The sequence below is a fragment of the Dipodomys merriami genome, unplaced genomic scaffold (assembly GCF_024711535.1).
Source record: "Dipodomys merriami isolate MVZ:Mamm:240054 unplaced genomic scaffold, mDipMer1.0.p SCAF_7, whole genome shotgun sequence".
NCBI lineage: Eukaryota > Metazoa > Chordata > Mammalia > Rodentia > Heteromyidae > Dipodomys > Dipodomys merriami.
The window spans coordinates 62,685,753-62,700,339 of NW_027206290.1; the positions used below are offsets into that span (position 1 = coordinate 62,685,753).

At 38.2% G+C, this 14,587-nt stretch overlaps 1 protein-coding gene across 5 annotated transcripts in view; it reads right to left on the minus strand.

Annotated features, from left to right (window-relative positions):
- Positions 1-14,587, minus strand: part of Plcb4 (phospholipase C beta 4) — a 355,705-nt gene that overhangs the window by 110,561 nt on the left and 230,557 nt on the right. For all 5 annotated transcript variants that reach the window (XM_070006763.1, XM_070006764.1, XM_070006768.1 and 2 more), the window contains 3 exons: positions 3,694-3,774; positions 1,662-1,721; positions 271-414 (listed from right to left, as the gene is read on the minus strand). In XM_070006763.1, coding sequence (XP_069862864.1) covers positions 271-414; positions 1,662-1,721; positions 3,694-3,774 — 285 coding nt within the window. The remainder of the gene's footprint in view (positions 1-270; positions 415-1,661; positions 1,722-3,693; positions 3,775-14,587) is intronic.

Below are 14,587 nucleotides of genomic sequence, written 5' to 3' on the forward strand. Positions count from 1 at the left end.
AGGGAATCCTGTGCACATTGAAGTTTGAGAGGTCCCAGGCTGGCATTCTCTACAACTCATCTTAGTAGATATTTGTGTTGTTGACCTAGAGCAGTGACATAGTAAAAGGATTATGTACTAAATTTTCTATACAAATGTAACTTGAATTTTTTAAGTTAAGTGATTATACAATTTAAAAATATTTTTAAAAATTATTTTAAGCATAAAATTATACAAACACATACACATATAAGGGGGGAATAAGAAGACTGCTTTGATGCTAGATGCTACCTTAGTTACTTCTGGATTTTCAGACACCATGTAGGTGAAACTAATGTTCACCAGATCTGTACCACTGCAGACACACACTATCCTCCCTTCCAGATCATTTTCAGATTTTCCAACAGCTTCAAGCGCAGCCAGGATTTTGGGATCCTGTATAGAGTCACAAAAAATAGGAAAAAAGAAAGAGAAGAGATCACAGAGCATGAAGGAAACCATGGTAAATAGAAAACACATTGATGTAAAAATATGCATGGTACAATGGTTTATTTTTATTTTCCGTATGAAAAATGCCCAGTTATTTTAAAAAATCTCTTAAGACATATAGTATGGTTTTCTTGGTCAAATATACCAGGTCAAACATAGACTTTTTCAGGTGTCATTATTGGAGGCCCTAGAGTTTGCCAGTGGGATAGGAAAGCATATGATTAGAAAATTCCATGTCCACAAAGATCCAGAGTCTTTCCCCACAGGCAGGCTAATCACAGAGAGTTCTGTGAATAAACATGGCGTTACCATCACCAGTTACCACAGTATAGTCTCAAAATGAGATGAAGTCTTCCAAGCAGCCTGGATCAAAAGAAAGAGCGTTTCTCCAAGTCATGGCATCCTCAGTTGGAATGAAAGCAGTGAAAGACTGCCAAAATTCATAAATAAAACAGTGTCTTTGTTCTTCAAAAGGCCTCAGAAAACATGCCAACATATAGTTACATAGAAAATTTAACTAACATAAAAGAAGCAGCTTTGAAAAAAAATAAAAACAAACTAAGGAGTGTAATTTTGTTTTGAACAGCTAAAAACCTGCAGGGCTATTACACAAAATGAAATAAATACTGCACTTGAATGTTCTATAAAGAAACGTCCTTTAAATTCCTAACACCACTATGAAAATAGCTTCTTATTCAAACCAATCAATCACCATGAAGAACAATGATTGTCTCTGCTTGGTTGTCTTTATTCTTTCAGCGGCAAACTGAACTTTCTAGGCACACAAGTACACAGAGATATGTGTCCACCTCAGCTACTTAAATTTCCTTATAAACCACAGATGAAATGAGTCACTGCCAAAAATGTGGGGTAAAGAAGCTTGTAAAATCAACTTCTAGGTTAAGGGAACTTTTTTGTTTGTTTGTTTTTGAAGCTGATGCAAAGGCTATCCTTTCCAAGGGTTAAAAACATTTCTAATACAACCAAAAATAATGTAATCTATCACTCAAAATTTAAGAAAATCAAAAGGTAAAAAAGTGTCTGTTTTCTCACAAAGATAAGAAGATTTCTAAACTGTATCAATTCTTAATTCCCAGCTGATGACTGTGAGGAAGAGTTAAGTAGCCTCCTAGAGAATATTTCCAGCCTGTGTACATCTATTTAGATGACGAACAAACACCAATTGCAGGTACCTTTGGTACAGCTCCCAGCCGAATGCTGTTGATGAGGGAACATTCCAACACTTGTCCTTCCTGAAGACAAAGAGGATAACCAATCTATGAGCTTAAATTCTGACACTGATTGCTCAAAGAATGTAATAAGCACCTATGTTGCTCTTTTTTTTTTGTTTTGAAACGAAGTCCCACTAAGTAACTCAGAATGGTTACCAAACTGTTTACAAACAGAATCTTCCTGCCCCAGCCTCTCAAATGCTGAGATTACATGTATGTAATTAGTAATTAGGAAACTTATGATGATGTTAATTGAAGTAGAAGAGGGAGTAAACATTCAAATAACAATAATAATTATTTCCAGTGATCAGAAATAACCCAGATTACAATTTTTTTATTTCAAATATATGAGATTAACATTCAATAATTATTTATAAAAATATTTATAGTCTTATAATACAATATCTCTAAGCATGTTTGAATGTCATGAAATATGTATGTACTCACACAATATTAAGTGAGAATGATGCAAATTTTATATAGCTGTAATTATACTTTTCTTAAATCCAATTAATATTTTTATATGTGTATTCTGTGTCATGTATCAGATTAAGTCCCAAAATGTGAGGATGATCACCCTTTCCAGGCATCTTTTAGAATTTAGTTGCAAGTAAATTTTTCTGGGAAATAATTCTAACTCACAAGATTAAATCAGACCAGCCTACCACAGGCTGTATGTTTCCTTCATAATACTCAGTGAATTATAACTTTTAAAAAATATGCCTTGCTTTGCATCTGCAATAGGACCTATAGGAATTAGAACACTCTCCTTGAGCCTTACTGTATCCTGATCCCATGTTTCAAAACCCTTGAATAAATAAGTGGAACTTCCATGCCCTCAGGAGGAACCTGGTTCACTTGTCAAGAAATGAAAAAATTATATGAAGTGAAGTAAGCCAAGCCCAAAGAAACATAGGTCCCACGCTTTCACTTATTTGCAATAACTAGTATATGCCTGAGACAAGCAGAAATGGTCAGATAAGTTGATGTTAGGTGAAATGAACTCCAAGATAAAGACTCAATTTTTTTTTCTTGTGATTGTTTCTAACATATTTATAAATTGATTTTTTTGTTGCTTTGTATGTCCCTCCCCCATGGTATAACCCCTGTTTTCACTGTATTTGATGTTGGTATAATTTGTGGAGGGGAAGGGAAAAAAACAAAATGTTAAAATAGGGATACAGGTGGACCCATTGCAACAATGAGATGTTGAAAAGGAACTTTACAACTTTGGCCTGAGGGGAGGGGAGTAGGGGGAGGGGGGAAGGAAGGGGGAGGGGGAGGGGAAGGGATGGGAAAGGGAAACAAAGAAGGAGGCAACAATGCTTGATAAGAAATAGAGAAAGAAAGAAAGAAAGAAAGAGAAAGAAAGAAAGAAAGAAAGAAAGAAAGAAAGAAAGAAAGAAAGAAAGAAAGAGAGAAAGAGAGAGAAAGAGAGAGAGAAAGAAAGAAAGAAAGAAAGAGAGAAAGAAAGAAAGAAAGAAAGAAAGAAAGAAAGAAAGAAAGAAAGAAAGAAGAAAGAAAGAGAGAAAGAGAGAGAGAAAGAGAGAAAGAAAGAGAGAAAGAAAGAAAGGGAGAAAGAAAGAGAGAAAGAGAGAGAGAGAGAAAGAAAGAAAGAAAGAAAGAAAGAAAGAAAGAAAGAAAGAAAGAAAGAAAGAAAGAAAGAAAGAGAGAAAGAGAGAGAGAAAGAGAGAAAGAAAGAAAGAAAGAAAGAGAGAAAGAAAGAAAGGAAGAAAGAGAGAAAGAGAGAGAGAGAAAGAAAGAGAGAAAAAGAGAAAGAGAAAGAGAAAAAGAGAAAGAGAGAAAGAAAGAGAAAGAAAGAGAGAAAGAAAGAGAGAGAAAGAGAAAGAAAGAGAGAGAAAAAGAAAGAAAGGAAGGAAGGAAGGAAGGAAGGAAGGAAGGAAGAAAGAAAAAGAGAGAAAGAGAGAGAGAAAGAAAGAACATGGCCTAAACCACCAAGCAAGGAGAGCAACTTCTGGTTCTTATGTCATACCTTGCCTTCACTTTTCCAGGTCAAAAAGAAACCAAATTCATCCACCTTGAAGAGGCAGTTAGGTTCAAACACGAAGGATTCCTGTTAAAAAGAAATGTGTTGGCTTTCAATATTTCAAACAATAAAAATGCAAATATCTGTGAGGAAAGGAAATGAAAATGAGCCTTTGATTCTAATAAACTGTATTTTGTATATTAGAGAACATGTTCATTTGGAAAACTCTTTTCATTCTTCTTCTGCATTGACAAATGGATTAATGTAACAGAGCATCATCCTGTAGAACAGATATGAAAATAACAATGATGAAGATCCAACTGAAGAAAGTTTCTCTAAGGTTTTGGAAGAAGTCTTAGTCTCAGTCTACTGGTTTCTCTACGTACAAGACAAACTGCTGTCTGTATGTAAGTTAGTGTCAAAAGTCAGTCCCAGTGCCAGGTGTAGTGGTACGTGTCTGTAATCCCAGCATGCAGGAAGCAAAGAGGGAAGATCACAAGCGTGAGGTCAGCATGGCTCACACAGACTTCCAGGCCACATTGGGCTACATAGTGAATGCATGACTCAAACAAACAAAATGAAGTAAATCAGGCCCAGTGATGCATTCCAGAAGGCACTCTGGTAATTCTGAAGTTTGTGGGCCACTGATGTGGATGTGGATGTGGACACAAGAAACTCAGTGCAAACTACAGAACCAAAATCAAGGGGTGTGCCAAACCCAGACAATTGGCAGTTAGACTTTATCTGTCAGTGGACTCCTGATCGTTAGTAAGAGGTTACCAATATATTTAGGATTTCCAAAAATTTTCTATGTAAAAAAGAGACAAAGAACCCTCAGGAAATGAACCCAGATGTCCCGTGCCTTCCTTTTATATTACACCAAGATTGCTACCTGTGCGTCAACAAATCTCACCTGTTTTCCTAGATCATTGTCTGCCAGCAATTAGGAACTTGTCTGGTAAGCATGGCTCAAAGCAGTGACTTTTAATCAAGTAAATAGCAATGACAGAATTAAGATTTTTAAAGGTGCTCCAGGCTCTTTCACAGATTAAAATTTATCATTTTAATTACCAGACAAACAGCACTATTCATCAAGGTAACTCCAGTTCTGTCTAAAGTGGTAGAAAGCAGGGTCCTACAGGCTTGAGTGAAGCTAGCCCTCTTTGTTTGGGGAGTGGTCAGGCAGTGGAAGAAGTAACATATGCATTCTAACCTCACAGCAGACATGTTCTGGGCACTGCAGATATAGCAATGAATAAGACAAAAGAATGTTAGGACCTCTGGAATCAAAACTCAGTCCCACCACTTTTATTCTTTCTCCTAGAATGACCATTTCTGAATCTAAGTCTGCCTGAAGGCCCTGGTAAAGACATCATTTCCAAAACAGGATTAAAAAATTAGAGCAAGAGGAAGAAAAATAAGGGAGAAAAAGTAAGGAGAAAGTAAAAGGTTTTTCCCAGAACTACCTGCCATAAGGTTCTGTACACTCTAGGATTGCTAGCAACCAAAGAAAAAAGGGGAGAGATATCCATAAGATGTGCATCTGGCAAAACCAAATCAGTTGTTAGGTGGAGCAATGTCTAGATCAGAAATTCTCCAGGGAGGCCTCACTAGGAAGCCCCAACTGAGCTGAAGACTAACTTCCTAACAAAGCCCACAATCAGGTGATCAACTGAAGCTGAAAGGTTTCCAGACCAAAGGAATTCAAACCACCAGTGAAAAATCAGAGTCAACACGAGAAATATGTTGCAATCCATTGAAAGAAACTAGAACAGAACCTATTTAGCTTTCTTGTTACCTCCTTGGCCCTTTCTCTTAGAGATTGAATGTCTTTAAATTTAAAGGGGTTTAAGTTTCACATGGAACTTGGACTGTGGCTCCTTGAACAAATCAAAGCAGTAGAAACGTAACACCCTCTATTTTCCTTCAGATCTGGGTACTGCCAGAGCTTAACAGGAAGTTAGGCTGTGTCTCCTCTGCAGATCTGTTAGTCTTGCGGTTAAGAAATGCTAATGGAATTTTCAGGTAAAGAAACAAGAAGTCATAATGGAACTTTTCCCAGGGAGCCCAGAATCTCAGTTTTCATGTGACTTGGCTAACATTCATCACAGTCACCCCGTGAAGTTCAAGGACCTGCAATGTTTCCTTATGTCACAGAGAGACAAGGGCTGGAATGGGCCAGGAACTACTTTTTATGGAAATACTGAACAAGTGATGGCCAGAGGGCATTTTTGTTTGAGAGAGGCAAGATGAATCACTTTGGGCAGAAGTTCTATTTAGATGCTCTTTCGGGCATAGGGGTCTCCCGCTCTGGGAGGGTTACAGAAACACCAGCCATTTCATAAAGAATAGTTGTAAATGTTTAAGCTATTAGTTTTGCTGTATTTTCCCAACATGAAGTTTTTCCACATTAGTCCTTATCACAACTTGTCTTTCAAAGACTCAAGTTATTTTCAAATTGATTTAGACTAAAAATATATTTATCACCCATAGCTGGTGGCTCACACCTGTAATTCTAGTTTCTCATGAGGCTGAAATCTGGGGAATGCAGATTCAAGCCAGCTGGGGCAGAAAAGTCTGGGAAACTCATCTCCAATTAAGCACCAAACAGCCAGAAGTAGGGCTGTAGCTAGTGGTAGAACACTAGCCTTGAGCAAAAAAGCTCAAGCCCCTGGGCTGGCACACACACACAGACAGACAGACAGACAGACAGACAGACAGACACACACACACACACACACACACACTCTGTGTGTGTGTGTAAATTTTAATTCCATTCTTCTTATACAGAAAGACTGAATACTCCTCTGGTTGAAGAAAAGGAGTGTTTGAGTAGGAGATCCAGACAATGGATCACTGATTTTGTTCTAATCACAAATAACCTATGGTTATTTTTACACTTTTTTCCCTGACTTCTTTTCTACAAAGTTACTTGAAATATTTTTGTTTTTATACTTTAGGGCTTGCATCACCAAATAGAATGTAGTAATTTTTTATTACCAGCTCCTTGGGACTAGATAATAAAAAGGTTTAACTCCACTATCTTTCTATATTAAATATTCAAGGAATCTTTCTTGTATTTATGACTGGTCAGGTGCATTAGACAAGAGTGAAATAAAATAAGGGTTTTGAACTCCATTGGGGGTCTTGTGTCTTGTGTTATCAGATAAACAGGACCTCTAAAGGAAGCAATACTCACAATTATTGGGGAATGCAGCCAGAACTCCTTAGCACAAGCTTTTTACTAGCCACCAGCTCGATAAACTCAGTAACTATTGTTGATTAACTTCATAGGGTTTCACTCTTCCTGTCTGAAGTTGGGAAAACTACTATCAATCTCATCAGGCTCTTAGAGAACTAAAGTGGAAAAGGTCTATGTACTTGGAACAAGGTGAACGCTGATTGCATTGCCACCATTAAATGCATGGTTGTCACATAAGACATTTTATAATAGCTATAGTTCATAATAACTCTGGCACAATTTACATAGATGAACACTGTCCAAAAGATTTCAGTGGTGGTGTAAGTGTGCCAGGAAGGCACAGCCCAGTAGTGTTACCATACAGAAATGGAGTCATAAGCACTTGAGATTGTAGGGTGTATAGCAGAAATGCAGAATTTTTAATATTAACTTGAATTTCAATAGCCACACATAGCTAGATTGGCAGTTACCACAGCAGACAATGAAGTTTTTGGGAGATAGAGAATATTGCTTAGAGGAGGACAGTTTCTTCAGTTGACAACGACACATCTAAAAGTGTGACCGATACTCTGATTCCAATGTCCATGCTCATTTCACTCTATCATTCTTGACCTCTGGTTCTTATCAACAGATTGTGAGTAGGCCAATAAAAGAACTCTAGCAAGGCAGACACCACCTGAGTATATGTCGTGCTTGCTTTCTTGTTTCTTGATGTGATAAGAACTTAGCAAAGCAAATACCTGACCATGTTTGGAGTGAAATAAGGGAAGTTTGAATTAGAAAGAAGCCATGGAAGACCTCACACAATGTAAAGCATAGTATAAGCTACAACTTCTTCAAAGAGACTTCATAAATGAAGAGAGAAGTTTGGCATAGTCTTCAGTCTGGAAACATAGATGGCATCTCATTTAGAATTATCCAAGAGATATATCATATCCTGCAAACCCAAATGATGTGCATGGCCCATTCTGTCCCTTCTCTCGGTGGAATTCTTTTTGGTTGTCATAAATATTTCTTTTTTTCAGACATTAACACAAATTTCGATTTTTTCAAGTTAAACTAAACTCTCAGAAATAACATTCTGTCACAGGTTGAGCTATGGACTGCTCTAATAGATGAGTATGGGTCCTTCTAATTTGTGTCTACCTTCATTGCCACAGTCTCTCCTTAATGGTGCATACCTTTTCCTGTCTAATTTCCAGATGCCCTGAGATGATGGATAGTGTGTGCTCACACTCCATGGGAGGAGCAGAGGACACTGGGCCTGGCTGTCCAGCTAGAGGCTCCTATTTTGTGCGATTGTCAGGAAGGCAACACAGGCGCATATACAGCTTTTGCTTTTCTTCTCTCAATCTTGAACTCTTTGGACAGATGTTCCTATTGGTTTACATTGTTTAAATTGAGTATAGAACTTTCTGTCTTCTACCATCTGTCTCCCCACCATCAACTCAAAAGGCCTATGATTCCTAGTCACATGCTCCCTCTTCCTAGAGAACATCCATAGAGCTTACTAAGCCCAAGTACTGCCCTAAGTACCGTCTGTATACACCTCCCCATTTTCCTAAGGGAGAATCTGTTGCCATTCCTATTTCACAGATGAGGACACTGAGGTGTATCATACAGATGGTAGGATAGAGCAGGAATTGTTGGCTACACGGAAGCACACATTAAAACCATGCACATTTTATCAATCTTGTCAAGAGAGTCAGAATGTTAGGGGGAATATTAGGGGTCTGCTCTGGGGTCTGAAGGAGGCTTTGCTGCCTCTCCCCCTAGTCTCTAAATGTCCTTAACCATTTATTAAGGGTGAAGAGAGCTTATGAAATCTCTCAGTTCTAAGTACTGCATTTGAAGATTTCCTAGGGAATCTCTCCAAATACACAAATGAAATGTTCAGGTACGATGACAGGCTTCCTTGTCCCCTAACACGTAGTGTTTGCCAACACTTCAAATATTTTATAGAAGTTCTTCCTCAGACACTAGTACCAGGAAGGTCTCTGTTTCTACTGCTGTACTGTTTACAATGCAGCCACATGACAACTGTGTCCTCAACACCACTCCTTTCCTGCAATGCCATGGCCACCAAAAACACAGAAGCAAGTGACTTTCAACTTCATAGAACATTCATCTACCCACAGAGTTGCTGGCCTGCCCATTTTGTCCTTTGCTAGATTTCCCTGTGTTTACTTATTTATTTTTTACTCAGTCTAAATCCCTAGTCCATCACTTATTATGTGAGTTTTAGGGTCAGGTGGATGTGACCCAAACATAATTGTTAGATACTCATTTATTTATCTCTAAAATCAGAGACAATTACATTGACTATAATACACATCTCATAGGTTAACTTTCAGTATTAGAAAGCTGAGTACCAATCTCAACAAAGTAAATTACTATTAATGATTAATATGATAATGCAGCCATAATAATTATTAATGTTGCTACTATTGATTATTACCAATCGCCAGGGGAAAATGAGGTAAATACTATCATCCCAACTTTGATGATGAGAAAATGAATGCTAATGGAGGTTGGGCAAGTTGCCTAATAAGACTGACACCATATGGGGCACAGCTCCATCAGTGTTTTCACAAGGAATCATTTTTCCTTATGTAGATCTTAACAAGAGTAGTGGTCCTACTGTGCACTTATTTCCACACATCCAGAATGTGCCAAAGAGAAACACAGAGTTTGTATATATGTAATTATTGACTTAAGAGACTCACTGGCAGCTTGGTATGTATGTACAGGGAGATGAACTTGAGTAACTTCTTTTCCAACTCAATCATCTCTCCTGCCCAAGCCAGCCTCCATCTACATTCATGTCATGCCAAATAACAGAAAAGCCAGCAGAATCAAGCCTTTCCCAGGGAAGTACTTTGAGCAGTAGAAGAGGATCATGCCTGGGTTGGGATCTACTGGCTTGTGCCCTGACCTGGGCCCCTGACATGGAAGATCCCACTCTGGGGCAGAGATGACAGCCAAGTTATCCAGCAGGTTTTAAAGGTGAAGAGACCTCCTGTCTGTGTTGGTTCTTAAATCTCACAGGAACAGAACTTAAAATCTCTCCTTTAATAAACAACTGTGAACATCTAAAGTGTTCATTCCAGCAATGGCCATGACATGAAAATGTTCCATCCTGGTGCCAAGTGGAAAGATTTTAACTCCTTCACATTATTATCATTATTATTTACTCCAGGCTGGCACTATATCACTTGTGTCACAGTTCCTCTTCTGGCTTTTTGTTGGTTAACTGAAGATAAGAATTTCATGGACTTTCCTTACTCAGGTTTGGAATTGTAATCCTCAGATCTCAGCCTCCTAGCAGCTAGAATTACAGGAATGAGCCATTGGTACCTGGCATCATTTTATTCTTATATCAGAAGTGAAAATGGTCAGCTTTGTCATCGAGCTTGGAAGACTCGATGGAGATATTGAAAAGCAATAACAAGAAGCAACAGGAAGAAATTGAAAGTCGGCTAGATGGTATGCTACAAAAGGCCATGGAGGGTGAGGGGAAGGGTAACATTGTCCAAAAAGAAATGTACTTTTTACCTGACTTAGGTAACTGTAACCCCACTGTACATCGCTTTTATCATGACAATAAAAATATTAATTAAGACAATAAAAAATGCCATAGGCTGAGTATATGTGTCCTCCTAAACTTATAGGTTGAAATCTAAACTCTAAAGACTGAAATCTTAACCTTTTATTAGGAGGTGAGGCTTTTTGAGGAGATGAATGGCATTAATGCCCCCCATAAAAGAGATCCCAGGGAGACCCTCATACCTTTTACCATGTGAGTACACAGAAAGTTGTCATCTATGAATCCAGAAAGGGCCCTCTCAGCCTCTAGAACTATGCAAATACATTTTCTGTTCATATCCATTTGATCCATGGCATTTTGTTGTAGCAACGTAAACAGACTAAGATACAAAGTCTCAGCAATGCCTTTTGCTTTGGAAAGGTCAATTACACTTTGTATATGAGAAGGAAGGCAGTGCTGAGATCACCCACATGTGAGGCATCAACCTTCTTTCAACAGCTTATCTTGTAGTTATCAATAGCTGTGAATTCCGTCTCCTAGTTTACTTCTAGATAGAGATGTTAAATCTTTGGGAATTAAAATTTAAGGTTAGCCAGTCTGAGATGCCAAACTCCTGGCGTGTGTGTGTGTGTGTGTGTGTGTGTGTGTGTGTGAGTGTGTGTGTTTGTCCTTCTATCTCTCCAAGTGTAGAGACAGACATTTTGAGATTAAGTCTAGATGCTTGCTCCTCAAAGGCCTTGTATGCTAGAGCAGGGCATGGAGGTGAAGTCTCTGATTTTTGCCTGAGCACAGTTAAGAAATGATTCCTAAAACATCAACAAGTACCTCCCAAGTTGCAAAAGGAGGTCGACATAACATCTTCAAGGGGAGAGCAGCAGTCACTCAAAGTAACAGTCTAAAGGGTTGCCCTAGCAACTTAAATAAGGACAAATTATAAAGAAGACCAGATTACTCCATACACTATTGATGCAAATAAGTACAATTCATCATAAATATTTATAACAAATGTTAGAAACACACATGTCTCTTCATTCCCAACCCCAAACAATTCTAAAAATAGATGTGCTAGAAATATGACTGCAAGCTGATAAATCCCTCTTTTTCAGTCATGCATTTCTAATTAAAACACCATTGGCTCCAAAGTAATAAATTATACTAAGTAATTAATTGAAAACATAGTGATACAGAAGACATATTGGGAAAAGGCATGTTAAGGAAAGAACATTTAAACCATGGCTCTATGGATAAGATCATGATGAACAGTGATTGCAAAGAATGGAATGTCATATGACTTTTGTGAAACTTCCCTTTGAATGTGTGTAATTCCCCACAAGCAATTCCCACACAAACAATGCTCCTTTTTAAAATGCTCTTCATCGCTGGGCACTGGTGGCTCACACCTGTAATCCTAGCTACTCAGGAGGCTGAGATCTGAGGATCACAGTTCAAAGCCAGCCCGGGCAGGAAAGTCCGTGAGACTCTTATCTCCAATAAACCACTAGAAAACTGGAAGTGGTGCTGTGGCTCAAGTGGTAGAGCGCTAGCCTTGAGCTTCTGAAGAGCTGAGGGATAGCGCTCAAGCTCAGAGGTCAAGCCCCACGACCGACAAAAACAAACAAACAAACAAACAAAAAAGTTGCACATGTCACTGCCATTATATTTTGGCTTCTGTAATAGTTTAAATTGAGCCTCAAAGATATATAGTCCCTATACTGGCTTTAGAAACAAAAGGCAGCATTACTGGGACATTATACAAGGACCACTCCTACAGCCCGGAGAGTTCAGCAGGCAGAGTCAGCAGAGTCCTGAAGACTCTTCATGTAACCTTCCTGTTAAGAAAAGGGCTGCTGCATCCCTAGTAGCATTGAGATTCAGATGCCCACATGGAAATGGGAAGCATGAGAGAACCATCAGACATATAAACAAGGAAGGGAAGAGGAGCCCAGAGTGAGCCCAGAGCCTCCACAGCATGCTGCAGGACTAACACCCAAGAGAAGAGAGGAGGGAGGACAGAGGGCTAGGGACCACAGATCTCAGACGGCCTTACAACCTGAAACAGAGCTTACCCAGTCCTTAGGAAGATGACAGCCTCGGTAATTTCACTGTCCATTTTTGAAACAAAGAAGCTGTGCTTTCATGCTTAGTGTGGTTTAAGACTGAATAGCAAGACCAAAACTAAACTTATTTCTATTTCACTTTAATCATGTGCCCTTAATCAACTAACTCTGTGCATGTTTAGCTTTTGGAAAGACCCCATTTAGCATTGATTTTTAGCTTAAATCTTACTTTGTACAAAAAAACTATTTGCAAACAATATTCTTGGCCTTGATGAACATTAAAAACTAGATTTTTTTAAAATGTAATTTTATTTGAGTGTAAGGGTGATGTCAGAGGGGTGACAGTTACTTAAATAAGGTAAATAAGGTAATGAATATTTTTTTATCCAACATGGTTACCCCCTTCCTTATTTAATCCTACTTTCCCTCTTCTGAGTTCATTTTCAACATAGTGTCTTGTGAGTATTGCTGATTCATTTGTTCACCCTTTGTCCTTTGTCTTAACAAAAACTAGACTCTTTGTGGATCTCAACAATGTTACAAGGATCCCTTGCCCTTTTAGGTAATTGGGAGAAGCAAATCCATAGAGAAACGCAGTAGAGGTGTCTACAAAGTCTTCCTCAGGTAAACTCCTTAGTTATATAATATGTTAGTCCAAACACCTGGGAAGCTAGATTGGCTTTGCTTAAAGACTTCAATAAAAGATTTGAGTAATTCCTTTTAATTTATGAGCTTTAAGAGAAAAGCCAGTTTTGTAAAAAACAAACAAACAAACATGTATTTTGAGGTATTATATTTAAATTTAAAAGATGACTTTCCTGCTGAGAATACCTCCTTCCAATTTCCATCAACTGAAAGGAAATACTAGATACTTTTCCTAAAGCAGATTGCACCTAGGTCTTCCCCCCACTTCAAAAATAATTAGAGTTTTAAAAAATCCCTGGTTAACACTTTTCTAACCTTATAGGCTGATTTTCACTGATCATAAGGGAGATATGTTACCACTGTTAAGAGCACTGTGGGACAATTATATGGAAAATAAACTCCATTCTTATTTTCCTAAAAGAACTGGATTTAAATTTTTGTCATATAAAACAAATGGCACAGAAAAGACCTAAACAGAGCTTTGGGAATGAGGATGTAGCTCCGTGGTAGAGCACTTGCTTATCATGTATAAGGTTCAGGGTTCCTTTTCCAGGAGCATAAAACAATGAACCAAACAAACAAACAAAGCCCCCAAACAGATCTTTGGCTCTAGCTTCTACTACTGAATTTTTTAAAGATTGTTTATAATTACATTTTTTTACATTCAGGCTTTAAAAATATTTTTCTGCTTACAGTCATTTTGGGTCACAGAGCAGGTATCTATGATGAGTTTATCCACACATCCATTCTTGGAAACCAGCCCCATCACTGATGACTAGGAGACAGTTACTTAAAATGGTCTAAGCTTGTCTTCAATCATCTGTAAACCCTGGAAAGTAATCTCACTTAATCCTGATAACAGTTCATGGCATAACATCTAATATGCAGCCTAGGAAAAGAAGTATCTCTTATTCAATAGTTTTTCCTTCCTTTATCTGCATTATCTAAGAGAGATTTCGCTACAAAGAACTTTATTGCCCCGTGTCTAGTGGTTCTCAAACTTCAACAGCATCCTTGGAATAACTGGAGCAGCTCTTGAAACATACATTGCTAGATCCCATCTCTAGTTTGACTCTGTAGGCCTGGGATGGGGACTCCTAATCTGCGTTTGTAACAAGCTTGCAGTAGATGCAGTAGACTCTGTCGACTCTGAGAGTCTACAACCACACTTGAGACTCAATGGAGGCTAGCTGCTATGGAATCTTTCTGCTCAGCCTGTGACTAGTCTATGAAACCTAGAGCAAAGTATTCAATCATTTTAGATCCCAGTTTTGTAAACTACAAAGATGAAAATAAAACTATTATTCAACAACGTTGTTATGAAGCTTAAATAAAATAATATTTGTACATCTTTGGTGGCCCAGTAGCCAGTGAGTGATCAAGATATTTCTTGTGTAAGCACAAAAAGAAAGAAGAACACCCCAAATAATACTTTGGGGGTATGGCTAT